This window comes from Cavia porcellus, unplaced genomic scaffold, assembly GCF_034190915.1.
Source record: "Cavia porcellus strain 051 isolate PalLab524CR breed Dunkin Hartley unplaced genomic scaffold, mCavPor4.1 scaffold_4, whole genome shotgun sequence".
NCBI classification, from domain to species: Eukaryota; Metazoa; Chordata; class Mammalia; order Rodentia; family Caviidae; genus Cavia; species Cavia porcellus.
The window spans coordinates 100260549-100286672 of NW_026947487.1; the positions used below are offsets into that span (position 1 = coordinate 100260549).

Here is a 26124-nt window from a genome sequence, read left to right on the forward strand (position 1 = left end):
CAGAAGGCATGGAGATGCACAGACATTTCAAAAGAAAACATCAAGGCTGCTAGAACATGTGGATCAAAAGTTCAAAATTAGACTAATAAATATGTTGCAAAATACAAGAAAGTCACCAGGTGTGGTAGTGCATGCCTATAATCACTTGGGGAGGGTATTGCCACGAGTTTGAAGCTAGCCTGAGCTATGTAGTAAGTTCAAGACCAGCTTGAACTGCGTAGTGAGACCTTGTCTCAAAATACCACCATCAACAGAAATGCAAAACATAACAAAAAAGAGTATTAGCAGAAGGAAACAAAATATTTAAAGAGTATGCAATATATAAAATACAAAACCCAATTATTTCAGTGCTCTATATTACAGATCACCCTGAAGCACAGAGTTAAAAACAGTAACCAATGTTTAGGGCTGGGGAGGAAGTCAGTGGTAGAGCACTGGTCTAGCATGCACAAGGGCCTGTACCACAAAACAAAAAACAAGTAAAAACTCACTGTTTCTTGGCTTACAAACGTGCATGCAGTCATCCCCACCTCACTCAGCCTGTGTTGGGGCTGGAGGACACACTTCCAAGATGACTCACTACATGACTAGCAAATTGTTACTGGCTGTCAGCTGAGCTCCTTGGGGCTGTAAACCCCTCAATCCCCTACATGCGGGCCTCAGTGGGCTGTCCAGTTTCCTTAAAATATTACAGTATATAAGCATAATAAGCGTAGAAACACCAAGAAGCAAGGAATGGAAACTGTTTCTTAGGGCATAGGCTTATAAACTGGCATAGTATTACTTCTGCCATGTTCTTTGGTCAAGCAGTTACAGAGCCCAGATTCAAGAATGGGTGGGGAAAAAAAGCTGGGCCTGGGGATTTAGGTTTAAGCATTTGCCAGGTTAAGTGTGAGGTCATGAGTTTGATCTCCTATACCAAATTTAAAAATAAAAGAATGGGTGTGTTGCCAAGCATGGTGGTGTACACCTGTAATCTCAACAATGAAGAGACTGAGGCAAGAGGATCTCCGTGAGTTGAAGGCCAGCTTGGGTTCTATAGTGGGTTTAAGGCCAACCTGAACTGTGTAGCAAAACCCTGCCTCAAAAAACAAAAACAAAAAGAAAGAAAGGATGGATTGAAGATATAGCTCAATCTATAGTATATAGCATAACAATCCCCAAAACCAAAGCAAAAGGGAAGAAAGGAAGAGAAAGAAAGAAAAAGAGAAAGAGAAAGAATATATGGAGTGGAGAGGCAGAGACTCCATCTTTGGATAACAAAGAAATAAAAACTAAGCCAGGTGTGGTGGCGGATGCCTGTAATCCCAACAGTTGGGAGGCTGAGGCAGGAGGATCATTGCAAATTGAGTCCAGCCTGGGCTACAAAATCAGTTCAAGACCAGCCTAAACTGTATAGTGGAGACCCTATCTCGAAAAGAGAAAGAAAAAAAAAAAGAAATAAAAAAAATACAGGGCCATGTTTTTAAAATAGACATACTAGATGGCCCACTACCAAAATGATTACAACTGAAGATAAATTTAAACTGAAAAGAACAAATTAAGGCATTCACTTAAGAAAAAAAGTAGAAACAAAAACAAGCAAACAGAAACAGAACTCAGGCAGGATGGTGCTTGCCTCTAATCCCAGTACTTGAGAAGGCGGTGGGGCTGGCAACACACCTCAGCAGCACAAGTGCCTGCCTGGCAAGCACAAGGTCCTCAATTCAATTCCAGTATCACACAACAACAACAACAACAACAACAACAACAACAAACCCAACCAAAACAAAGAAAGAAAGAAAGAAGCAATTCTTTGGGGCAGAGGCAGGAGGATTATAATTTCAAGTTTCACTTGGGCAATTTAACAAGATCTCGTCTCAAAAAGAATACAAAGGTCTAGAGATGTAGCTCAGTGCCAATGCCCTGGGTTCAATCCTGAGTACTGGGGGAAAAAAAGAAAGCCAGCTGTAGTGCTAGACGTCTGTAACCCCAGCACTCTAGGAGCCTGAGGCAGGAGAAGTTTGAGCAGAGTCTGGGCAACTTAGTGACTTAGCAAAACCTTATCCCAAAAAACAAGAAATGCTAAGGATATAGCTCAATATAGAGGCCCTGGGCTCAACTGCTAGTATCAAAAGGAAAAAGATAAAAGAAAGAAAATAGAAAATACACAGGATAAAAACAGAGGTTCTAAATCTGACAAATAGGAATCCCAGAAAGTGAGGTAAAATACATTGAACTTCAAAAATATTATGCTACGTAAAAGAAACTAGACACAAAAATGACATACTGTAAGTTTGCATTTGTAAGAAATACCCAGAATAGGCGAATCCACAGAGACAGAAGGCAGATCAATGATTGATGGGAGTCAAGGGGTTCAAGAAGAATGAAGAGTAACAAATTAATGCATACAGGGTTCCTTTTAGGGTGGTCAAAATGTTTTAAAACTAGGTAAGAGCGATGGCTGTACAACATGTGAGTGTACTAAAGGCCACTGAATGGTTCACTGTCATTAATTACAATCAATCTATTTATTCTACAGTACTGGGGATTGAACCTAGGGTCTCACACTGAGCTATATCCTTAGCCCAAATATTTGTTTTAAAAATTAGGGTTTAAAAATTGCCCTGGCTGGGTTTAAACTTGTGATCCTCCCTCCATCTCTCATAGTGGTTTGTTTACTTTTTGTTTTTTTGAGACATGGTCTTGCTACGAAATTCAGGCTGGTATTGAGCTCACTATGTAGTCTAGGCCGGCCTCAAACTCATGGTGATCCTCCTGTCTCAGCCTCCTGCATGCTGGGATAACAGGCATGTACCACCAAGCCTGGCTCCAAATTGGTTTATAGTTCTTCTTGAAGAAGAACATGGCAGGAAGAAGACTCACTCTACCAGATAGTAAAACTTACGTTAAAGTTGCCATAAAAGACATTTTTATGATATTAATACAATAAATAAATAGTAAAAGTACATGTAACAGAATTAAAAAATAATATGTGAGACCCTCGGTTCAATCCCTAACAATGCAAAAACAAAAAAGGATTCTTAATTTATAAGAGGCACTATAGTTTCTCTGTTTGTCTATCTGTCTCTGTTACTCTCTTTTCATTTGGATTACTGGGGATTGAACCTAAGGCTTTTACACTGAACTTCATCCCCAAGCCTTTTTAAAATTTTTAATTTTGGGGTGGGTTCTCAATAAATTGCCAAATTGCACAGGCATATGTGCCACTATACGGTGCTTCTTTCTCTCAACTTTAACATCCCACGGAAGGCACTAAGAACTGGCTGTGGTTCACTCAGAGGACAAAATGGCCAAAGAAAGGGTGTGTGTGTGTGGACTAAGCTGACAGTACTAGTTTCTATTTTCTTTTTCCAGTTTGTGGGTACACACTTTGTTATACTTAAATTTCTATACATCCTTGTACCAATCAAGACATTTATTCATCTTTTTAATCCTCAAGTAGGCACTTACCAGATACTTCATCTTCAAAGCGTGACCACTCATGCATCCATTAATCCTTTTTCTGTAGTGCAAAGTAGGCTGATATTCAGCATTTAGGGCTCCACCCTGTTATATTTCATGGAATATATAATTCCCAATAGATTTATTTATTTATTTGAGACAGAGTCTTGCTATGTAGCCCAGGCTGCCCTTGAACTCATGGCAATCTTCTTGCCTCAGCCTCCTGAGTGCTGGATTACAGGTATGTGGCACCATGCCAGGCCCAATAGATAACTACTTCTTCTCCTTCTCCTCTTCCTTCTCCTCCTCCTCTTCTCCTTCTCCTTCTCCTCCTCCTCCTCCTCCTCTCCTTGTTCTTTTTGTCTTTTTGAGACAGGGTCTTGCTATGCAGTTCAGGCTGGCCTTCAGCTCATTTTATGGCCCAGGCTGATCTTAAACTTGTAACAACCCTCCTATGCTCCTGCCTCAGCCTCTCAAGTGCTGGAATTACAGATATGTGACACCATGCCAGGACCAATAGACTTCTTTTAAAGTTGAGATACAGTTCTAGTGTTCAGTTTCCAAATCCAGGTAACATTCAGGTGATTTTATTGGGTGGTTCAGTCATTAAAAGATAAATACCCATCCATATTTATCTGTACACCATGAATTTTACCTTTCCTTTGTGTTTGTGAAACCAAAGAATTTATTTTAGTTTCTGCACTTAGTAAAAGCCCTGGTCCACTGAACAATTTTTAACCCTATAAAGACCTTTCCAGTTCAATTTTTATCACTTATAAAAGTCATGTGTTGAGACCAAAGATTTTGCTACGTAGTTCAAGCTGGCCTCAAACTCAAGGTGCTCTTTCTGCCTCAGCCTCTGGTGTGGGATACAGGCATGTGTCATGCCCAGCTCACCATGCCTTTTTCTACTTTTTTCTCTAATAGCACTCACTTGCTTCCTGAGTCTTTGGTTTCAATAACTACAAAAGACTGCAAGTGACTCAAGGATATTAGCCACCACTGCTTGATGCTGATACAAATCCAAAGCGTTCTGAGCACGACTAATTATGCGAGAAATTATAAATTATAAATGTTTTGGGAACCCAATCTTTAGACAAAGGGGAAGGCATTTTTGGCACCAATTTCATAATTATCTCCACTAGAGCATTTATCACTCGGGACTGTAATTGTCTGTGTTTCCCTCCCTCTATACATTGTGAGGTCCTTGAGGGAGGCCGACATCTTTATTGATCTCTGTATCGTATCCACAGTGCTCCGCGCATACAGAATGCGGAAAAGCCATTTCCAGACCAAGAATAAATTAACCCAAGGTTGGTTATGGCAGATCAGAGCTCTGAAGAGAAGCACCCATTTCCTGCAGTGGACCCCCGGACGACTGCATCAGGCATTGTGTTCAGGCATCTCAGAGACTAAAACTGGACAGTCAGGCACTGCCGAAGGGGCTGGGGTGTGGCAGCCGCAGTAGTAAGCCACCATGTGCTACTATACTGGGCCATCTCACCAAGTGCGGCCATGCGTGGTGTTCTGCCCCCGAGTCTAGGGACAGTGACAGAGCACCTCATTCCCTGCCGGTCAGACATTCGGGAAAGTCCTCCATTTTCTTCCAAGTTTTTTAAGTTTTTTTTTAAGATATAGTGATCTACCCTCCCCCATTTAAAAGTCAGCTTAACAATTTTTAATTTATTGGTGCTACGGTTGAACCCAAGACCTTGTGCATTATCGTTTGTTACAATTATTTGAACTATTTATTTATTGTATCAACCCCAATTTTTAAAAAAATTGATTATCATGGAGTGTGAGGGGTGGCTCGGTGATAGTGTGCTTGTCATATGTGAGGTTCAGTTCCCAGCACCTGGCCCCAATAAATAATTTCAGAGGCCCTTATGTGTAAACGCTAAAAATCCTCTTAAGGAAAGATAGGAGGTTATTTCATAACTTTCTTCCCTTCTAATAAAATGTAGTTGGGTGTTAAAAAAAAGCTAAAAATCTTACAAATAAATTTCTCCTAGTAATTCCAAATAACGTCCTGTTTACTGTACAAACACTATTGGATTCTTACACAAAATTAACCTTTCTGTCTTGTTGTCTATACTAGGCAAGTGTTCTACACTGAGCTAGAGATCCAGTTCCTGACCTTGCTTTCCCTCTGTTCTAGGAATTCAACTCAGGGGCGCTTGAACACTAGGCCAGCACTCTACCACTGGGCTACATCCCCAGCTCTCTAAAAAATTTTTATTTTGAGCCAGGGTTTCACTAAGTTGCCCATGTTGAGTGCTTTACCTCTCTATCCTCCTGCTTTGGCTTCCTGAGTAGTCGGGATTACAGGTGTGACCTGCACATCCATCTCAAAGTTAACCTTTCAGAGGAAGCCTGGAGCTCACCTACAGCCACACTCCAGAATGATATCGGCACTGAACTTCCTACTTGTGAAGCTCTGTGGGCTCAGGTTTTCAGTGTACGAATCTGGTGAAGTACGAGATCCTAGCACTGTGAGAAGCTGAGACAGGAGGATCAAAAGTAAAAACCCAGTTTGGGTGAAGAAGAGGAAAGAGAAGAAAAAGAAGAAGAGGAGGAAGAGGAAGAAGAGGAAAAGAAAGAGAATAAGAGAAGGAGAAAGGGGAGGAACAGGAAGGGAAGAGAACAGGAAGGAAGAGGGAGTGGAGGCGGAGGGGAGAAGCAGCAGCAGCAGCAGCAGCAGCAGAGAATCTGAGCTGCCTCTGCCCTTCCTGGGCACCAAGGCTGGAGGTGAGTGGAACCCCTTACCTGAGCGGCCGGGCTGGGCCATGAGTCCCTGCACCAAACAAGCCCACTTGACCTTGCTCTCACCACCAAGGAAGAACTCACACTTGGCTCCAAGTTTCAAATGTTTATTCTCGTCCATATGCTTGGTGGGGTCTGGCTTTCTAGAAGGGGGACTTTGCCATGATGGCTTCTTTGGGACTGACCTGGTCATCAGAACCAGAGGATGAGGACAGGGAGGGTGGCAGCAATCATGAGGCCTGGAACAGTTTCTGAGCGGCTCTGGGAGACCAGGTTGGTTGGCCCAGTCACCCTCTGGTGACTATTCTGCTGAGGCAGGAGGTGCGAATGGCAGGACGGGCTCTGCTGCCTGTCTGGAAACTCTGCTTCCATGGGGTTCAGCCCACTGCTTTCCTTGCTCACCTGCAGGTGGGCAGGAGGCAGCAGTCAGATGTACCCCCAGCAGCCTCCCTAGCTGCTGAACCACGGAATCAACCATCCTTTTGCTGCTGCCCAGCCCAGCGTACCTGCTCCACTCGCCTGAAGACCCGCAGCAGGTTTCCTCGAAGGACACCTTGAAGCTCCTCCTCACTCCAGCCCCGACTCAGCAGCTCCTCTATCAGCACCGGGTATGTGGACACATCTGCCAGCCCCTTAGGGAACCTGTGTGGTCACCCATTGGCCAACTGTAGGGGCTTGGCCATCCTGGTCTAGGGTCCGCTGTCCCACCAGCCCCAGTCACATATGACTACAACCAAAGGCCAAGGGCTTCAGGCTAGGGGATGCGACTTTAGAAGGGCCTTGGGGACTGGGCTTCTGTAGTGCTGGAAGCTGAGCGGATGGTCAGCCCACCACAGATGATCTCATGGGCAGGGGCTGGGGTCTAAGCTTGGTTCCCCAGGGGAGGGGAGTACTGAGCAAGCGTGACCACTTTGGTCTACCAGACTGCACCCTGTCTTGAAGAATAGAGACAGCTACAGAAACAGGCTCTGAGAGTGAGGAAGTGGGGAAGGGAGCTGGGGCACCAGAGTCCATAGTTAAGGTCTGAAGGATGGGAGGACCTCAGGATGGGGATCTAAAACTAAAGAACTCCTTGCTGCACCCTAGGCCAAGAATGTCCAGGGAAAGCACTCACCGGCCAGACCCATCATAATCTCCACCAATTCCAATGAACTCAGATCCGATGACTGCCTTGATGTGGTCAAAGTGATCTAGAAGATGGAGATTGGTTGTGGGTAGCAAGCACAAGGCTGTAGTTAGACCCTGGAATCTACAGTTAGGCCATGGTTTGAGGAAACTCAGCTCTGGCCAATTTCCATGCCCCGGGGACTCTAGGCCGTGGCAGCTGCCGCAGAGCTCAGGGTGGACACAGTCCTAAAGTGGTTACAGCTCTGGGCTTAAAATGGACCTCAGAGCCACCCCTTTGAAACTTTTCCTACCTCTGGGCTCTGCCTGTCCTGTCCAGAGGTATGGGGATTGACAGATCATTTTGGAATGAAAGCAAAATGAGACTCAAGAGGTAGAGGCATCAAACTCATGAGTACCTACTGTGACTTGAGACCTAGGTGGCCAGGAGAGCTGAGAATACTATCCCTCGGCTAGACTGCTAGATCTCTTTTGAAGGCCTGGCAGCCACAGCCTGAGCCAGAGCTGCCCAGAAAGCTGAGGTGGGGCTCACCTGCCACAGTGGACACGTTAGCAAACAGGTTACAGTGCAGCACCCCCATGGACAGGGTCACCATCACAATGCCACCATTCTTCTTCTGCAAGAACAGACAAAGGGATACTTAGTTCAGCTCCATGGGCCTGATGGCATCCCTCTCATGCCACGGACGATACTCTGTCTCAACCTCAGGGACTAGAAAGGGCTTCCTCTTTCTGGGTTTGTGGTCCCTGGGTCAAAGTGATTTGGCCTTAATTATCAGAGATGGAAGAGGATTAGCCAGCCTTGTGTCCAATGGTGTGTGAGACCTAAGGGCAAAGTTTTTCTGTGCTCAGGGTCAGGTGTCTTTTTTTTTTTTAATTGGTACCAGGAATCGAACTCACAATTGCATGCTTCCAAGGCAGGCACTTATGCCACTGAGCTAAATCCCCAGCCCTGGGGCAAGTGTCTTTAGATCTAGCAGGCCTAACCCTGGATGTGAGGGTCTGGGTGGCAGCTTACCAGAAGCTGTAGGATGTCATCAGGAACATTCAGGTAAGTGTCACATACGCCCCTCGCAGCTGAGTGGGAGAAGATCACAGGAGCCTGAGACACCCTCAGGGTCTCTCTTGCCAAGTTGTCTGAGGCATAGGACAAGTCTATCATCATGCCCAGGCGGTTCATTTCCTGTACCACTTTCTGCAGGGACAATTGATATTTGGGGGGAAGCAAGTGTCAGGGCACACAGGTATGTGTGCATTATCAGCAGGGAACAAGTACAGTAGGGTACAGAATGGGAGTCCTCACCTTACCAAAGCTCGTCAACCCGCTGACATTAGTGTAGGGATCATATATGAATTTAGTGGAACTCTCTGCCCTGCAGGACAGCCAAAGAGGTACAATTAGTTGGCCACACCTTAGTCATCAGAGCTTAGGGAGCCTCTGTCTATCCATTCATTGCATACCCAGAACAGGTGAGGACCAAGGTCCAGCTACTTTTTGGGAGTGTGAGAGACCTGCTGGGAGTCCACTACCTCTGTGGACAGCTTTATCCATACTTCTGGTGAGGCCTATCCCAGAGATGGGTAAGTTTCTGCACCACACTGCCTCTCTCTACTCCTCTCCCCATCCTCCCTCCCCCCCCGCCCCCCGCAGGGACTGTGCTCACCAGGGTGTGCTGCAGGTAAAGGTCAGTGTCAGGTAGCGCACTCCCAGCAGATAGAAACTGCGCAGCACAGAGAGGCTGCTGTCCAGTGAGTGACCACCCTCCACACCAATGAGGCAGGCCAGCTTTTGAGTGCTATTGAGACCTAGAAAAGGATGTGGACTCAAGTTTCAGAATCCAAGGATAGAACCCCTGCAGTGAGCTCAGACTGACCGATATCCCATCTGCCAGCCCACCTTCAGCTGAGGTCACCAGTTCCAGCTCAGAGTAAAAGGCACACATGCGGTGGATGAGGTCAATCTGCTCCAGGGTGAGGCGCACAGCATCCTTGTTCTGGGTATAGCATGGAACGTGGGCCGACCAGAACTGGAGGAGGTTCAGGGGGTCCAGAATGAGGCTAAGGTTGGCTATCAACCCCCTAGGCCTTCCAGTTGTGTGCTGCAGCCCCTAAAGCGAGGCACTGCATGATCCCATGGTCCCTTGACCACTATTTAGCGTGCTGCCATTGGCCAAATTGTGGACTCAGGACACATCACAAACTGCTGTTTGTCTGCATGCCCTGGGAATGCTCCAAGCCAGTCTACCACATCCTTTGTGGTTCTGGCAACTCCCATACTCATCGCGGTTTTTCTGGTCATTTCCTGACTATGCAGCTTGCCTATCATGCCCTCTAAGGCTCCTATGCTCCCCAACATGTATATGACGGCCCACTGCATGGCCCACGTACCCAGCCATGTGGAGGCTGTCCTAGCCAGCTTCTGTGGTCCCAACACCCCCAGCATCCATCGGGCACTCTATGTATATCTGGTACCTGGGCACCCACGAGGCCATCCCTCAGCTTATCCAGGCTGGTCTGGCTGTGGCTGAAATTGCGTAGATTCACATCCTGCAGCTGGTTCTGGAAACGCTGTTTCAGGACCATAGGCAGGTCGTTGTGGCTGAGGGTGTGAAGAGGAGATCAGAGTAGTGACACAGCCTTCATTGTCAGGCAGGACAGGCTGCATGCATAGGCCTACCCTACCCACCTACCAGGGCTACTGTCACCTGCCAAAGGGGGAATTGGGGGAATGTCCACCAGCAACAGGGTAACTGTAGTAGGATACCCACAGGTGGTGGAGGACACGGCATCCCAGGGTGCTGTAAGGAGGCCTCCTCACTGTCTCTGCATATTTAGAACCTCCCTCAGGCTAGCTGTGGTAGTGTGCCTGTAATCTCAATACTCAGGAAGCTGAGGCAGTAGGATTGCTCTGAGTTCCAAGGCAACCCAGACTACATAGGGAGACCCTGTCAAAACCAAACTTAACCAAACCACACCAAATCACAGCACAGCACAGCACAGCACAGCACACCACACCACCCCAACCCCAACCCAACCCAACCCAACCCAACCCAACCCCAACCCCAACCCAACCCAACCCAACCCTACCCTACCCTACCCTACCCTACTCTACCCTACCCTACCCTCCTCTGCCCAGAAATAACCCTACCCTACCCTCTTCTGCCAGGGAATAAGTTTGTCTCCCTCCACATCTACACACCCGTCCACTAGTGGGAATTCCCGCATCAGGGCTCTCGCACGACCTCGCAGGTCACGGCCACTGGGGGTGCCCAGCGTGGTCAAGGAGTCAGGAGTGGTGGGAACCTCGAGGGTGCCAGATGAGGTCTGAGTGCTGGGGGTGGCTGGCGCAGTGTCCGGAGTGGTGTCTGGGGTGGCGTCCGGGGTGGTGTCCAGCATGGTGTCCGGCATGGTGTCCGGCATGGTGTCTGGCACGGTGTCCGGCGCGGCCTGGGTGCGGGTTACTCGCTGCAGCAGCAGAAGTAGAAGCAGGAAAAGCAGACATAACATAGGCCGCGGGCGGAACGCGCGGAGCGCCTCGAGGGCCACCGCCTGCATGTTGCGCAGGGACGCGGACGCGGGCACGCGACGCTCACAAGAGCCTGAAAAGGGCAGGCCAAGGACACTGGGCGACTACAGGGTCGCCGTCCGTCGATTCAGTCGACCTAAGGCACGACCTGACTCAAAAAGTTTTTCAGTCACGCCACCGCGGCCTTCAGGCTGGGATCCTCTGCGCCGCCTAGCGTGACCGGAAGGGGGCGCCACAGCCCTTCCAGCCTCAGCTCGGAGGGCGCCCCCTTCGGCCTGGAGGCCCCCTGCGTGCGGCCTGCGTGGCCTGCGTGGCCTGGTGGTCCGTCCCCCCCCCCCCCCGCCTTAGCCTCGCAGCACCTCTGCCCTGGCTCAGCTTGTGCAGCACGAGGAGGATGCCAGTCAGGTGCCAGACAGGTTCCAGTCAGGGCACAGAGGTCTTCCCGATCTCATGCACTAGTCAGGTCCTTATGGGGTGTAGCTGCCAGGATGTGCCTGCCCCTAAATGGGCAAATAATTCCTTAAATCCAAAATTCAGAAGAGTGAATTCTCATTCTCTCTTGGTCTCTTCTCTGTCTGTCTCTGTATATAGGTGTGTCCCTCTCTCTATTCTTTGAGACAGTGTCTCCAGAGGGCTGCAATTACAGGTGTGCCTCACCATGCATAGATCTGTATTTATTTATTTATTTATTTATTGTCTTTTTGAGACAGGGTCTCGCTATGCAGTTCAGGCTGGCCTTGAGCTCACTTTGTAGCCCAGGCTAGTCTCAAACTTGCAACGATCCTCCTGCTTCAGTCTCCCGAGTGCTGGGATTACAGGTGTGAGCCATCACGCCCGGCTGATCTGTATATTTTGACTGACAAAAAAAGAAAAATGATCTATAGGCTGTGAAAATGAATATATAATTGAAGCTGGAGAGGGGGGGTTATACTTATCATCACAGTGAAGTAGGAGGTAAAGCTAATATGAGTAAATAAGAGAAAACCCTGATGCAAAGAATAGAAATAAGATTAGGCAGAGCAAGGACCACTGTCAAGATATCAGAAAACCAGTAGATAGAGGTCACCCTTCAAGACCCCAGCATGTGCAAAACTAAAAGTGTATGAGGCTGGCGAGGTTTCAGCTGCATTTAAATTCCAGTTTTATACCCCCTCCTTCCGCAGAGGACTTTGGACAGCCCTCAAGACCCTCTGTCCAGCACTATGGGAGACAAGAAAAGAGGATCACAAGTTCAGCCCAGTCTGGGCAATTTAGTGACTTAGTGAAACCAAGTCTCAAAAGAGAAAAAAAAAAAAAAAAAAAAAAAAAAAACCAAAACAAAAAGAACAATGTATGTGGGAAACTATTTTATTTTTATTGGTTTTCTGAGACAGGGTCTCACTATGTACCCTAGGCCGGCATGGAATTTGTATTAATCTTTCTGCCTCAGCCTCCAAGTGCTGGGATTACAGGTAACCATTTTATCTTAGCATTTAGTATTGAATTTTGTTTTGGTAGAAATGTTAGCATATACAGATGCTAGAGGCTTATGCACATGAAATGATAGATAACAATAGTCATTGTGGCAGTAGGGTCCTCCTTCCTGTACACTCTAAAGCCCATCTCTTTTCGAGGCATGGTCATCTTGACAGGGAGGAGCAGAATCTGCAATCTGGGACATGGTCAGGTTAGGGCCCTTGTACTGAGCACATGCTGAGGGCAAACAAAGGGTTTCCAGGCTGGCCAGCAGCCTGCATAGTATAATGTCTCCATTTCCTGTTAGAAAAACCCCAGTACGGGGGAAGCAACCTCAGAACTGCATCTAGGTGGCATTTGATCCTTGTGGACCTGGACCAGGTTGTGCCAAGCTGAGAGGGGCCAAAAACTCAGACTAAATCTGAATGGTTCCCCTTTCTGTGATTGTTTGTGTTCTGTTTTCCACCTGGGCTCTCTAAAAGAGTGGGCCTTCCCTGTTTGGACAGCTGGGCATCCGTTGGACGTTGCTCTCTGTCCTTCTCTGCCCCTTTGTGCCATGAGATTAATGACCAAGTCTAACCCAGCTGCCTCCAGTTTTAGTTCTCCTTGGGAGGCCAGAGATATTTCTGACCTCTCACATAGCTGGTCCAGAAGTCTTCATATAAGTGACTTTGAACAACATAGTGAATGGCAGCTTTGCTAACAGTTTATCAAAACTACAAAGACATGTGCAGCCAAATACATATATTTAAAAAAAACTACAAAAACAACAACGTGGTGGTCCATGCCTGTAATCCTAGCTACTCAAGAGGCTGACTCAGGAGGATGGCAAGTTTGAGGCCAGCATGAGCAGTTTACAAAGACCCTCTTTGAGAATAAAAAACAAGTGGCATATGCCTGTAATTCCAGCACTCCGGAGGCTGAGGTAGGAGGATCATCATGAGTTCAAGAGCAACCTGTGCTGCAAAGTGAGCTCAAGGCCAGCCTGAACTGCATAGTGAGACCCTGTCTCAAAAAAAAAGTCTAAGGATAGGATAGAGCACCCCTGAGTTCAATTCCCAGTAGTTGGGGAGGGGGGCAGAGAATTGCATATGTAACTCTTTCTTTTTTTTTTTTTATTGGTACTGGGATCGAACTCATGACTGCCGGGATCGAACTCATGACTGCCTGCTTGCAAGGCAGGCACTTATGCTGCTGAGCTAAATCCCCAGCCCTTGTAACTGTTTCTTATATTTATATTGGATGAAGGGAAGAGTATAATATTTACAACTAATTGTTAAAATGTTTTGAAACTTCTACACAAACAGTTTGAAGCATTTGGTCATATGAGCTGGGCCTGGTGGTACATGCCTATAATCCCAGTCCTCTAGAAGACTGAGGTGGGAGGATCACAGGTTTGAGCCTAGTTGGGCAGTTTAGCAATTTAGAGAGACTTTAATAAGAGTTTTTTTTTTTGTGTGTGTGTGTGTTTTTTTTTTTAAAGGCTGCGGATGTAGCCCAGGAGGCCTTAGGTTTCATTGTGGATATTACTTCCACCAAAGTCTGGTTACACATTCCTCCTGATAATTTTAAAAGTTTGGAAAAATAGATCTGTAGTATAGCTCAGTAGTAAGTGCTTACCTAACATGCCTGAGGTTCTGGTTTCGACCCACAGCACACCAGAAAAAAACAAAAATAAAAACACCAAATTCTTGAAGCTATGAGAGTGTTAGCAAGATGGTGAAGAGGGCTGGCATGTAGTGGTAGAGCTGATGCATAGTATGAACAGGCTCTAGGTTCAACCCCTAGATACTGAAGAATTACTTGGCAAGAATCCAGGAGGCTAGACATCCAAAGAGTTGAGCGCAGCCTTTACTTTCCAAAAGGGTCTCCAGAGGAAGAGATGGGCAGGAGGAGGAAGGAGGAGCTTGGGAGACTCTGAAGTGGGGTGAAAGGTGACCTCAGAGTGCTCCTCAGTCTATCCAAAAAATAGCCAAGAAAGGACAGAGTAAAATAAGTACTGTTAGAATTTTCTGAGCAACATGCAGAGCCTAACCATTGTGGAACCTAAGGCCAAAAGAAAAAAAAAAGTATGTTTCAGGGCTGGGGTTTTAGCTCAGCAGCCTAAGTGCTTGCCTTGCAAGTGTGTGGTTGTGAGTTTGATCCCCAGTACTGATAAAAAAAAATATGTTTCAATATACTCCCACCTTTTTGCGGTACTAGGGATTGAACCCAAGACCTTTGCATAGATCTATATTCCCAACACTTTTATTTTTGAAACAAGATCTCACTAGATTGCTAAATTGCCCAGGCTGGGCTCCAACATATGATTCTCCTGCCTCAGCTTCCTGGAGTGCTGAGATTAGAGGCATTTGTCTCCATACTTGGCTATATTATTACATGTATTTTCTATTTTTAATTTTTGTAATGCAGTGTTGAGTTTTGAATCTAGAGCCTCATATAAACCAGGCAAGTGCTTTCTGAGATCTATCCCTTGTCCCCTTAATATTTTTTTTTGTCTTTTTTGTTTTTATCAGTACCAGGGATCGAACTCACGGCTGCCTGCTTGCAAGGCAGGTGCTTATGCCACTGAGCTAAATCCCCAGCCCCTCCTTAATGTATTTTTAATGTAAAATCTTAATGTAAATCTCTACATAGTCCAATCTGGTATCTAATTTCCTATATAGCCTGTGCAAGGCCTTGAACTCCAGATTCTGCCTCAGCCTGTGGAGTGCTGGGATTACAGATATGTAATCATGTCGCCATGTCTAGTTTCAATGTTTTTTTCTTTTCTTTTGTCCTTTGGAGACAGGGTTTTGCTGTCTAGTTGAAGATGGCCTTGAACTTACTTTGTAGCTCATGCTGGCCTCAAACTTGCAGCTATCCTCCTGTCTCAGCCTCTTAATGCTGGGATTATAGGTGTGTGCCACTACATTGGCCTTAATGGACTTTTTTAATGGTTGCACTTCCTAAAATGTTAAAATTTGTTTGAAAATATGAAAAAACTATAAATTAGGCATATTAAAGCTAACATTGTTTTACATTTATAAATTTCATTTATATCCAAGTCAGATTTTTATGATCTTACTTTCTTAGCTTTAGTGGAAGAAAGCTCATCAACAGTCTTTTCGAAACCTACTTCTTCCTTATTTCATTTTTGTTCTGTTTTGTAGTTCAGCTCATCTTGAATTTACTATGTGGCCCTGGACTGGCCTTGAACTTGTAGCTATCCTCTTGTCTCAGCCTCACTAGTGTTGGGATTGTGAGTGTGTGCCACCAAGGCCAACTATTTCATTTTCTATTCACAGATAAGAAATTTGATAAGTTCACTTAACCAACTGATCGTGGTTTTTTTGGGTGGGAGGCATACTGTTCCACAGAGCTACATCCACAGTCATTATTATTATTATTATTATTATTATTAAATTTTGAGACAGATCTTGTTAAATTGCCCAGATCGGACTCCAATTTGTAAGCCTCAATGCTGGAAATACAGGGATTCCTTGCTGTACCCAGCTCCAAGTGATGATTCTTTTTCCTTCTCTTTGTTTGTTTCTTTTGCCATTTAGTTCAGACTAGACTTGAACTTACTATGTAGCCCAGATTAGGGCCTTGAACTCGTGGTAATCCTCCTGCCTCAGTCTCCTGAGTGCTGGATTGCATGCATGCACCATCATGCCTAAGGGTTCTTAAGTCAGTTTTAATTAGGCATATTAAATCATGTAGGGTTCTTAAGTCAGTTTTAATTTTATTTTTTCTTTGGTACTGGGGATGGAACCAAAGGATTTGTGACTGCTAAGATAACATTCTACCACTGAGCTGCGTTCCCAGCCTTTTAAGTAATTTTAAAATAATTTCAGTTTACTGAAACTGCTTTTAAAGAATGCCAGTGTAACTGATATTATTAAAAACCAGATTCTAGATAACAAAATTCATGAATCAATGTTCAGAGACACAAACACATGACAGGTGTGGTAATATGTACCCCTAGTCCTTGAAGTCTGGAGGCTGAGGCAGGAAGCAAACTCAAGTCCAAACCTGAGTAATTTAACCACTGCAAGACACTGTCTCAAAACAACAACAACAACAACAACAACAAAACACTGCCTCAAAATAAAAAGGGCTGAGGGTGTAGCTCAATGAGATGACCCTGGCTTCATTCCCCAATACAGTGCTAATTTTATAATATCAAAATTGAGATGGAGCATAGTGGCACACATCTGTAACCCCAGCACTCAGGAGGCTGAGGCAGGAGGATCACTGCAAGTTCGAGATCAGCCTGGGTTACAAAGTGAGTTCAAGGCCAGCTTAAACTGCATAGCAAGACCCTGTCTCAAAAAGACAAAAAAACAAAAATCAAAACAAAACAAAAACCCCAGATACCATGAGTTTAGTTGAAGGAATTTCAGAGGAAATGAATTGATTTTTTTTTTTTTTTCGTTTTTTTGAGACAAGTTTTCACTATGCAGTTCAGGCTGGTCTTGAACACACTTTGTAGTCCAGGCTGACCTCAAACTCTCAGCAATCCTCTTACCTCAGCCTACTGAGTTCTGGGATTACAGGCATGAGCCACCACACCTGGAAATAATTGTTATTTTATTTTTAGGCCCATATGTACATTTCTATTTTTCCCTCTACTTTTGTTAGTCAGAAAATGCATTTATTTTCCTTTTTTTTTTTTTTTTGGTTTGGAAATAACCCAGAGCCTTCACCTTGAGTGATCTACATCTCTGTCCCTTTTAAATTTTAAGACACAGTCTCTTTAGGTGACTGATTTGCCTGAGCTGGCCTAGAATTTGAGATCCTCCTGCCTCTGCCTCCTAGAGTGCTGGAATCATAGGTGAACAACACCACACTCAGCTATATTTCTTCTTTTTCTTCTTCTTTTTTTTTTTTTTTTTTTTTGGTAGTGGGAATTGAACTCATGACCTTGTGCTTGCCAGGCAGGCGCTTATGCCACTGAGTTAAATCCCTGGCCCTATTTTTTCATGTTTGAAGACTGTTTTTTACACAGAATTCAACTTTGGTAGTTAATTTCATTTACTGTGTGTAAATGATTCCATTTGATTATCCAGCTATTGTTTTTATTTTGCCTCCTCAAGCTGTGATTTTTTAAAAATCTTTTTGAGACAGGGTTTTGTTATGCAGTTCAAACTGGCCTTGAACTCACTTTGTAGCCCAGGCTGGCCTCGAACTTGCAGCAATCCTCCTACTTCAGCCTCCCAAGTGCTGGGATTACAGGCTTGTGCCACTACACTAGGCCACTGTTTTTTTTTATTCTTTTTTTAATAACCACCACCACCTACTTTTCCCTTATATTTGTCTTCCCCAAATTTGACCATACTGTAATTTCCCCATTCTTTATTGCCCTAAAGATAAGAACACCATCTTCTTTATATAAGTGCTTTAGTGTAGATCCTAGGAAGACAGAAAATACTAAGAAACTAACTTGCAGAAATGGTTGAAATTATAGAACACCTCAATTCTTACAGGTTTTACCTGTGTTCTGTGGCCACTAACTTGCTAAGAAGCAATGCCTAAAAAGCCCTATGAATTTTTTAGACGTCCCTCTCCCCGTGTTGTTGATATCACCTTCTTTCCCTCTGTCCACAGAATTCTTTTTGTAAGACACAGTCCAGGAAACACCAAAGCATACTTGGCCACTTAAGTTAGAAAGACTCAAAGACAGCCAGAGAGAGCTCTCGTCTGTTATTTGAGCAGCAATTAACTTCTTGTTGCTACTACCAACTTGTAAATTATACCCACAGAGCTGTTCTAATCAGATGTCTGGAATACCAAAATTTTCTTTTTAGAAACAGAAGGCAATTTCTCAGCTGCCAGGGGTGAAGCCAGCAGATATACACTAAATGAAAAACAAGATAAAGGTTCCCTAGTCATTGTTTAAACCGAACAGCAAAACCCCGGTTTATGTGTTCCAGGAAAGGAGCAACAGTAGCCCTCAGTCTCTCTATTCAGGCTTCAACCAAGTCCAAGGTCCACTGGGTCCTTCCAGTACCTCAGTACCTTCCCTCCTGGGGTTGGGGTTGGCTAGCTGCCTGGTGGTGAGGCTGTGGGCTGTTCTGCAGTAACACCTGGCATAGCTGAGGAGCTACATGGTCTGCTATGTGGCACTGTACCAGGGCAGGCATGAGCTGCACATAAATGGCCCTGTGGCAGTGGTTGGGATGGATCATCTTCCCAGGACAACTGTGCAGCAGGCCTTCTCTGTGCAGGAGCTCAGTGGTGCAGGCTGGGCACACAGTGCTGGAAGCAGAGTTCTGTCATAGGGTGATAGACCAACAAGAGGTCTCAAGTTTCTCAGTTGCTGCTGCTGCAGTTGCTCCGTAATGCCACTGCCACCATTACCACAACAAGGCAGGTATGACACTTTGGTTACAGCTTCTCGATACTCGCCCCCCACTCCCCGCCCTTTTTTTTGAGATAGGATCTCACTTTGTAGTTCAGGTTGGCCTTGAACTCATGGTGATCCTCCTGCCTCAGCCTCTTGAGTGCTGGGACATTTTTTCTTTCAAAGTTTTTTTTTTTTTTTTTTTAAAGATAATCTTTGGTCCCTCAAAATTTGACGCTAAAGAGCACAGTTTGGGGTCATTATGAATAGTGTGGCTATAAGTAGGATTTCATATGCCTTATGGGGAATGTATGTGTACATTCCTGTTAGATATACATCCAAGGTGAAATTGCTCATTCACAAGATTTGCAGAGACTGTTAATATTAACCATGGTTTTTATTAGTCATTATCTACTACTTCATGTTATTTACTCTAAATTGTCATTATCAGTATTAGCCCTTAATATTAGCTATTATTCTTGCAATCACTAACAGTAAGGGCTTGGGGGTAGGATGGGGTGGATTCCTGAGTAGCTTGTGCCTCTTGGAGAGGAAGTCCCTGTGGAGCCAGGACAGTCCAGTCACTGGAGGCCTGTGGCCTGTTATGTGGCCAGATGTCCCAGGCTCTGTCCCAAGAGGAATGAAGAGCATTTATGCTGCAGAAAGGCTCCCTGGGACAGCCCCAGGTGGCAGTCAGTGGCTTAGTATGGGATGAGTCACTCAGGGTGCTCCTTGCCAGGGCCCCTCCTCCTGCAGCTGGGTTACCCACTGTCTTCATCCAGTGCTGTGTCTAGCCTCTGCTGCCAACAGGCCTTCCTGAACAACTGGTGGCTGAAAGCTGGGTCCCCTGGCACAGAAGGTTGGCACCACCAGACCGCACCACACAGAAAGAGAGTCACACCTCCGTCCACGTCCAAAACATTTATTTCAGGAAATCTTTGTATTTGCGTACGGAGGGACCTTCATGGGGTGTCCAGGGCTGCCAAAGTGACATCTGGCAGGGATAAGTCGCACCAGACCCACAGAGTAAGAACCAGGAATGTGAAAAAGTGCAAAACAAATGAAAAAAAAATTAAAAAAGAGAAAAAGTAGTTGGATTATGCTAGCCTCCGTGAAGCCTGCGACCAGGTAGAGGGAAGAGTGTGAAGATGAGCACCTGTGAGGTGATGCTGGGGCTGGATGTGATGGGATCCTGCTTTGAGTCTGGTCTGCAGCCAGTTGTCTCTGGTGCTGATGTGGGAGGACAGAGCAACCCCTGGCCAGCTGTTCCTCCAGGACCATGTCTTCCGGGGGACTTTGCCACTTGTTCTCCTCCTGAACCTAGAAGTGGCATTAGGCGGACAACAGCTCACCGTGAACCCGATGCACCTGCTCAGGTCCTTGCACCACTGTCTCACCCAGCCCAGCATACCTGCTCCACTCGCCTGAAGACCCGCAGCAGGTTTCCTTGAAGGACACCTTGAAGCAGCTCCTCATTCCAACCCCGACTCAGCAGCTCCTCTATCAGCACGGGGTATGTGGACACATCTGCCAGCCCCTCAGGGAACTGTAGCCACTAGCAGGTGGTTCTCTTGAGTTGGCACCCTGATCCAGACTCAGAACTACAGCCCTGTGTGTCCTGGTACATGGTACCCCAGCTCTGGTCAGATGTATTGGAGATAGCAAGTGATTCACCCCTACTCTGCAGCCTTCAGAGGACGCCCCCAAACCTCCTTGGATATTTGTCAAATGTCACTGAACTGAATTTTCTTTTCTTTTGTACTGGGGATCAAGCTTAAGACCGTGTGCTTTCCAGGAAGGCACTGGTGCTGCAGAATTAGATCCCTAGCCTGCATTTTTTTTTTTTTAACCAATGTCTCGCTATGCAGTTCAGGTTGACCTTGAACTCATGGCAATCCTCCTGTCTCAGCATTCCCAGTACTGTTGTTAGAAGCCTGTGCCAGGTCGCCCAGTGCTGAATTGCACTTTTAAGATCTATGGCTTCCGCTGAATGGATGTCACCTCTATCTGCAGCACCGGACAGAGAAGATGATCAGGGCACACCAGGCCTTGCTGACAGTCTGCTCGGAGGGAGCAGGACTGCTGTGGCTGGAGTGAGTGCATGGGCTGGAAAAATGAGTTGTCTGGTGGCTTGGTCAAGTATGCCTTACAGCAGGAACACTGGGATGAAGGCAGGCAGGAGATTGCAGGAAACAGAGCGTGGGAGTGGGACATGCTGAGTGGGTAAGGCCTAAAGGCTATGAGGACCAGGGCAAGATGGTGATGACTGCAAAGGCCCCCACAGGTTTTCAGACAGCCCCAAATAAGCCACGCAGCAATACTCACTGGCTGGTGCCATCATAATCTCTGCCAGTGCCAATGAACCTGGGCCTGATAACTGCCTTGATGTGGTCAAAGTGATCTGGGAGAACGAAAGTTAGTGTGAGGTTTCTGGGGCAGGAGTGCCCTAGATCTGGACTCTGCTGTGCCCTACAGGCCAGTTCCTTCACAGGGCCTGTGCCCTGTGTGGCCACCTGAAGTCCCTGAGATTTGTCTTTAACTGATCCCAACTGGCTCTGGACTGGACCTCAAGTTTAGAGTGAACCCATTTGGAATGACAGCCATTGGGTCACCTCTCCAGATTCATCCTGCCTCAGTCTCCTCGCTGTCCTGGTGGGGGATCTTTCCATAGGTAGGGAAGATGAAAGAGGGACAAAGAGTACAGCTGACACAGACTCCAGAGATCTAAAGTGAAAGCAGGGTGCTTTGGTAGCCTTCAAGGAAGAGCACAGGGTCAACACTCAGCTCTGTCTGGCTCCCTTCCCTCTGCCCATCAGATGCACAGTGTAGACTCTATGGCTCTGGTTCTGTGTAATGCCAAGGGGCTAGTAGTTTTGGTCAGACCACTGGAGTTGTGCTGAGATCCATCCTCATGCTTCAAAGCCAAATCGTAGCTATTTAGAGAACATAGGAGCTTTGGGGCAGGCTTACCTTCTACAGTGGACACATTAGCTAACAGGTTGCACTGCAGCACCCTTAAGGACAAGGACACCATCACAATGTCACCATTCTTCTCCTATAGGAATAGTCAAATAAACACTCATCTTGGGTACTTGAACCACCACGAGTCTGCCCACCCCTATGGCCCATGTGAGTAAAGTGTTCAGCCCTGATTTGGTGAGGAAGGAGAAACTGCACCTCTCTAAGTTTGTGTGAACAGGGGAGTCTCAGCTCTGCCTGGGATAGAGGTGTTTTGAGGGATAGAGAAATATTTACCTAGAACTATCTCTCCCATACCCACTGAGTCCAAGAGTTCAAAGGTTGTGGGGCAGAAGATGTTCAGCCTGAGGGACCAGGAGCTCAAGTTTGAAACTCGTGTTTAGGTTCCAAGGCTGGGCAGAGTCTCACCAGAAGCTGCAGGATGTCATCAGGAACATTCTAAGTGTTGTTGCATACACCCCAGGCAGCTGAGTGGGAGCATATCACAGGTGCCTGTGACTCTTCTACGGCCTGCTGTGCCACAGCATTAGAGACAGGAGATAAGCCTACTTTCATGCCCAGGCATTTCATTTCTGTCACCACTTTCTGCAGGGACAGTGAAAGAGAAGGGTGTCAGGAATGCATATACATACATCTGCTGGGAGAGGCAGAGCGTGAGCATTTTTGTAGGGTGGAGTGGTGTCTTTACCTCTCCAAAACTAGTCAACCCATTGATGTTGTTGTAGAAGAGGTGTGTGGCCTTAGATGAACTCTTTGCCCTGAAGAATGGTGAGAAAGCTTGGTAGTCAGTCCCGCTAGGTGGCCTTGCCTAGGCCACAAGGGCCTAGAAGTCTTATCAAGCCCCCTCTGTAGCCCACAGAGCAAAAAGCAAGATGAACTGTGCCTCACAGAGAGATCCATGTTGCCCTGTGAATCCCAGAATACCAGCCCCTTTCCCAGTCCAGAGTCAGTGCCAGATTCTAGAGTTAAAGCTTCGTGTGGGCCCATGGTGTGACCTTGGACAGATCCCTGCCCTGGTGTGTCCACAACATCTGTACTTGCTCACCAGGATGTGCTGCAGATGGGCGTAAGTGTGAGGTAGCACACTCCCAGGACATAGAAGGCACGCAGGGCAAAGAGGCTGCTGTCCAGCAAGTGGCTGCCCTCCATGCCAAAGAGACAGGCCAATTTCTTGATGCTGTTCAGAGCTGGGAACAAACAGGTTAGATAAATACTTGATTGAGTCAGAGTAGCTCAGTCAAGTCCATCAATACACCTACCCTCTGGTGAGGTAACCAGCTCCAGCTCAGAGTAGGAGGCACACACGCAGTGAATGAGGTTGATCTGCTCCAGGAAAAGGTGCACAGCATCCGGGCTTTGGGTATGGTATGGGATGTGTAGGTCGACTAGAACTGAGGAGAAACTCAGGGGTTGGTCTGGCAAGGGCTGCTCTGGAACTCCTGGGGCCTCCACAGTCCCCACTGGGCCTCGAGACTGCATGTAATGCATTGCTTGTTCTGTAGTACTGTCCTGCCAACCAAGTGGCTCACAGCAGCCCTTGAAGCTGCTCCAGCATCTTTTTGGAGGATTGTTATTATGGTAAGTGAGTTCCCTCTGATTAACCCTGGATCCCTAGGTCCCCTTTTCTTCCCAACATCCCCCCAACAGCCATGCTGCAGCACCCTGTGTGTCCTTTTAGTACCTGAACACCCAGACAGCCTTCTCTAAGCCTGTCCAGGCTGGTCTGGCCAAAGCTCAAATTGCGCAGGTTAACATTCTGTAGTGAGTCCTGGTCAAACCGTCTCAGGACCGAGGGCAGGTCGTTGTGTCTGGGAGGATGTCAAGCAGGGTCAAGGACAAATGGGTGGGCCCTTCAGGCTTCCAGGTCAGGCAAGACATATTCCCCGGGGCTCCCACTCAGCACTGCCACCCAGACTACACTGAGATCCCCTGCGGCCTGGGATGGGAAGGGTTCCCACCAGAGAGCAGGGGGAGAGCAGGGGAAAGACACACGTGGATAATGGGAGGCAGGGCATCCGGGGTTGCTTGTACAGGAGCCTCCATGATACACGCTTGGAACCCTCTTCTGCCCAGAGATGCACCTACCCTCTATGTGCTTATGAGGCTCCTACCTACCCATCCACAGCGGGAAGCCTAGCATCAGGGCCCACGCGCGCTCTCACAGCCCCGGCCACTGTGAGTGAGCGGGGTGGTCTCAGAGTCAGGGCTGTCCGGTGTGATGCGGGTGCTGACGGTGACCCACGTGACGGGGCGCAGGTTACCGGCTGTAGCAGCCGCACTCTCAGGAACAGCGAACACAGCAGAGGCCACCGGCAGAGCGCGCGGGGACCCTCGAGGCCCATGGGCTCCATGTTGCGCAGGATCGTGGGGAAAGACAGGGGTGACGGTCGTGAGAGCCTGAGGGGGCTGAAGGTGACGATGGAGCCCCAACTCTCGATTCAAGCCCCTCAGCGGTGCTGCCTCATGAAGAGAGGTTGCTGTGGAGGGACCTGCGACCGCCACACTGAAGTGTCGCAAAGTCATGCAGCCGCAGCTGTCGCCAGGGGCGCTAAGGCCTCCCCGCCTCTCCTCCCAGAAGACGCCCGCCGGTCGGTGGCCAACGGAGCATTGGGTGGGCACCTTTGCCCCCGCCCCCCGCCAGTGCCCAGGCGAGAGAGGGCGGGTGGCTCTCCCAGAGAGCCCCTAGAGTGCTTCTCCCACTGCGTGGTCTCGACCTGAGGCCTTTGCAGGCCACATCAGTCCTCCGGTTCCTGCAGCCTACCCTCTGGCCTCTGAGGGCCACACGTATCTGTGAGACCTCAGTGCTCTGAATTCTGCGTTCTGTTTCTCGGAGCTGCCAGGTAGAGTGGGAGCAGGCTTTCTCTGGAAATGGGGAGTTCAGCTCCTAGACTTTGGATTCAGGAAGGGACCCTGAGACCCTGACTTTTCCCTTCCTTGTTTTATCGTGCCTCATGTCCATCTCGGGACTCTAGCCAGAGATGGACACGGGGACTGTCAGGGGGACCCTTGCTCATGAGTCCACATCAGCCTCAGGAAAAGGCTCCCTCAGAAGATGCTGTACCTGCCTAGGACTCACATGAAGGAACAGTCAGGATGAGAACTGGGGGAGCATCCAGAGCGGGCCAGGAAATGCTCACTTAGCAGAGCAGGAACTCCAACAGCTATTTGGGTGGAAAGAAAGGCAGTAATTTCCAGTGCAGCAGAGCCGGCACTCCAGCACCTTCCTCCAAGGGCTGAAAGCTGACCCAGTCGCTAGAATGTTCCTACCTTAATGTAGAAGCCAGGTCAGATGTATGGGTTTAAGGAAAAGCCTGGACCCAGGGTTCTGTAAGTACCTCTGCCTTATCTTGTGAATCTTGTGGCTTTAGCTCTTATGGTAACCCTTAGGGCTTGGCTCCCTTTCTTGCCTGGTAGGGCCCACCCCATTTTCCACCTGGGGCTCCCCCACTACCCCCCACCCCACCTCCAGTTTCTTAGGAACCCTCTAACACTTGCACTCATGCCCACATACAGGGGTATACATGCTGTCATTGAATTGCCACCAAGACACTTTGGGAGCAGTGCCCAAACTCATCCGGTGACTTTTTTTTATTTCCTGTTCTTGCTTCTCAGCATTTCAAGATTCTGCTCTGAATCCTGAAGCTGCAAGACCAGTGCATGAGGACTTGGAGAGGCAAGACAACCCTCTAAAAAGAAAATGAACAAACATTTCCAGACTGAAGTTTCCAAGCTATCCAGGAGGGTGGGTTTCCTGCATGGATGTATTTAGGAACCATGCATTTGTTGTTGCTAGTACCTCCTGTCCTGGAGAAAGGCAAATTGACAGAACTGTGCTAGGGGTAGGCCAGCTCCTTACCTACTACAGCTGGAGGATTCTCTAAGTAGGCCCATTGCAGAGAATGAGTGCCCCAGGAGCCTATTTCAGATAACACATGTCGCTGAGATGGGGTCTCCCTATGGAGTCCAAGCTGGCTATAAACTTACTATGTAGACCAGGCTGGCCTTGAACTCAAGGCAATTCTTCTGCCTCTGCCTCATGAGTGCTGGAATTACAGGCATGTACCACAACACCTGGCATTCCTAGGTGGTTTTTGCACCCAATATATCTGGCTCTCTTCCTTTCCACAACTGGTCAGCAACCCACACCATGTCTTAGCTGCTAAGTGACAGGAAGGAGGAGAAATTCTTGGATTTGCTGTTTTCTTGGATAAAGATATGGCTTTGGTGGTAAACAGTCTGTCTGTTCCATTCCTAATAGCCTGCAGGAAGTGGGGGTACAAAGAACAGGGAAGAGATAGACTGGAATAAACAAATAATAGCAGCTGATAGAGGGGTGGGTGGGAGAATTTAGTTTTGGATTTTTTGAGGCTTTTAAACTTTTCTCCATGATTTGGGGGAAACTCTAGCCCAATAGTGATATAGGCTATGTAGAAGATTAGTTGTGTGCAAGATGTGTGTGGTAGGCCGGGTGTGGTGGCTCATGCCTATAATCCCAGCACTCAGG

General features: G+C 47.3%; 3 protein-coding genes and 1 pseudogene across 3 annotated transcripts; all 4 read right to left on the reverse strand.

The window, feature by feature from the left end:
- Positions 1-6297: 6297 nt before the first annotated feature.
- On the reverse strand, positions 6298-11079 carry Dpep3 (dipeptidase 3). Its single transcript, XM_003472141.4, has 10 exons — positions 10532-11079; positions 9805-9931; positions 9230-9359; positions 8997-9138; positions 8636-8705; positions 8351-8527; positions 7865-7949; positions 7322-7397; positions 6714-6849; positions 6298-6609 (listed from the first exon to the last, which is right to left on the reverse strand). The coding sequence occupies exons 1-10, from the start codon at positions 10885-10887 to the stop codon at positions 6400-6402; spliced, it is 1509 nt and encodes a 502-aa protein (XP_003472189.4). The 5' UTR covers positions 10888-11079; the 3' UTR covers positions 6298-6399.
- Positions 11080-18340: 7261 nt separating this feature from the next.
- On the reverse strand, positions 18341-19607 carry LOC100727127 (mitochondrial import inner membrane translocase subunit Tim10 B-like; annotated as a pseudogene).
- Positions 19600-23108, reverse strand: LOC100726848 (dipeptidase 2). The gene is given in 7 exon segments (XM_063246678.1): positions 19600-19961; positions 20967-21042; positions 21612-21696; positions 22029-22205; positions 22309-22378; positions 22666-22807; positions 22880-23108. Coding segments are annotated over 7 exon segments (1002 nt in total). The 3' UTR covers positions 19600-19738.
- Positions 23109-23145: 37 nt separating this feature from the next.
- Positions 23146-24379, reverse strand: LOC134475551 (dipeptidase 2-like). The gene is made up of 3 exons (XM_063246679.1): positions 23736-24379; positions 23302-23428; positions 23146-23175 (listed from the first exon to the last, which is right to left on the reverse strand). Exons 1-3 carry the CDS (start codon positions 23969-23971, stop codon positions 23146-23148), a joined length of 393 nt encoding a protein of 130 aa, XP_063102749.1. The 5' UTR covers positions 23972-24379.
- Between the last annotated feature and the right edge of the window lie 1745 nt (positions 24380-26124).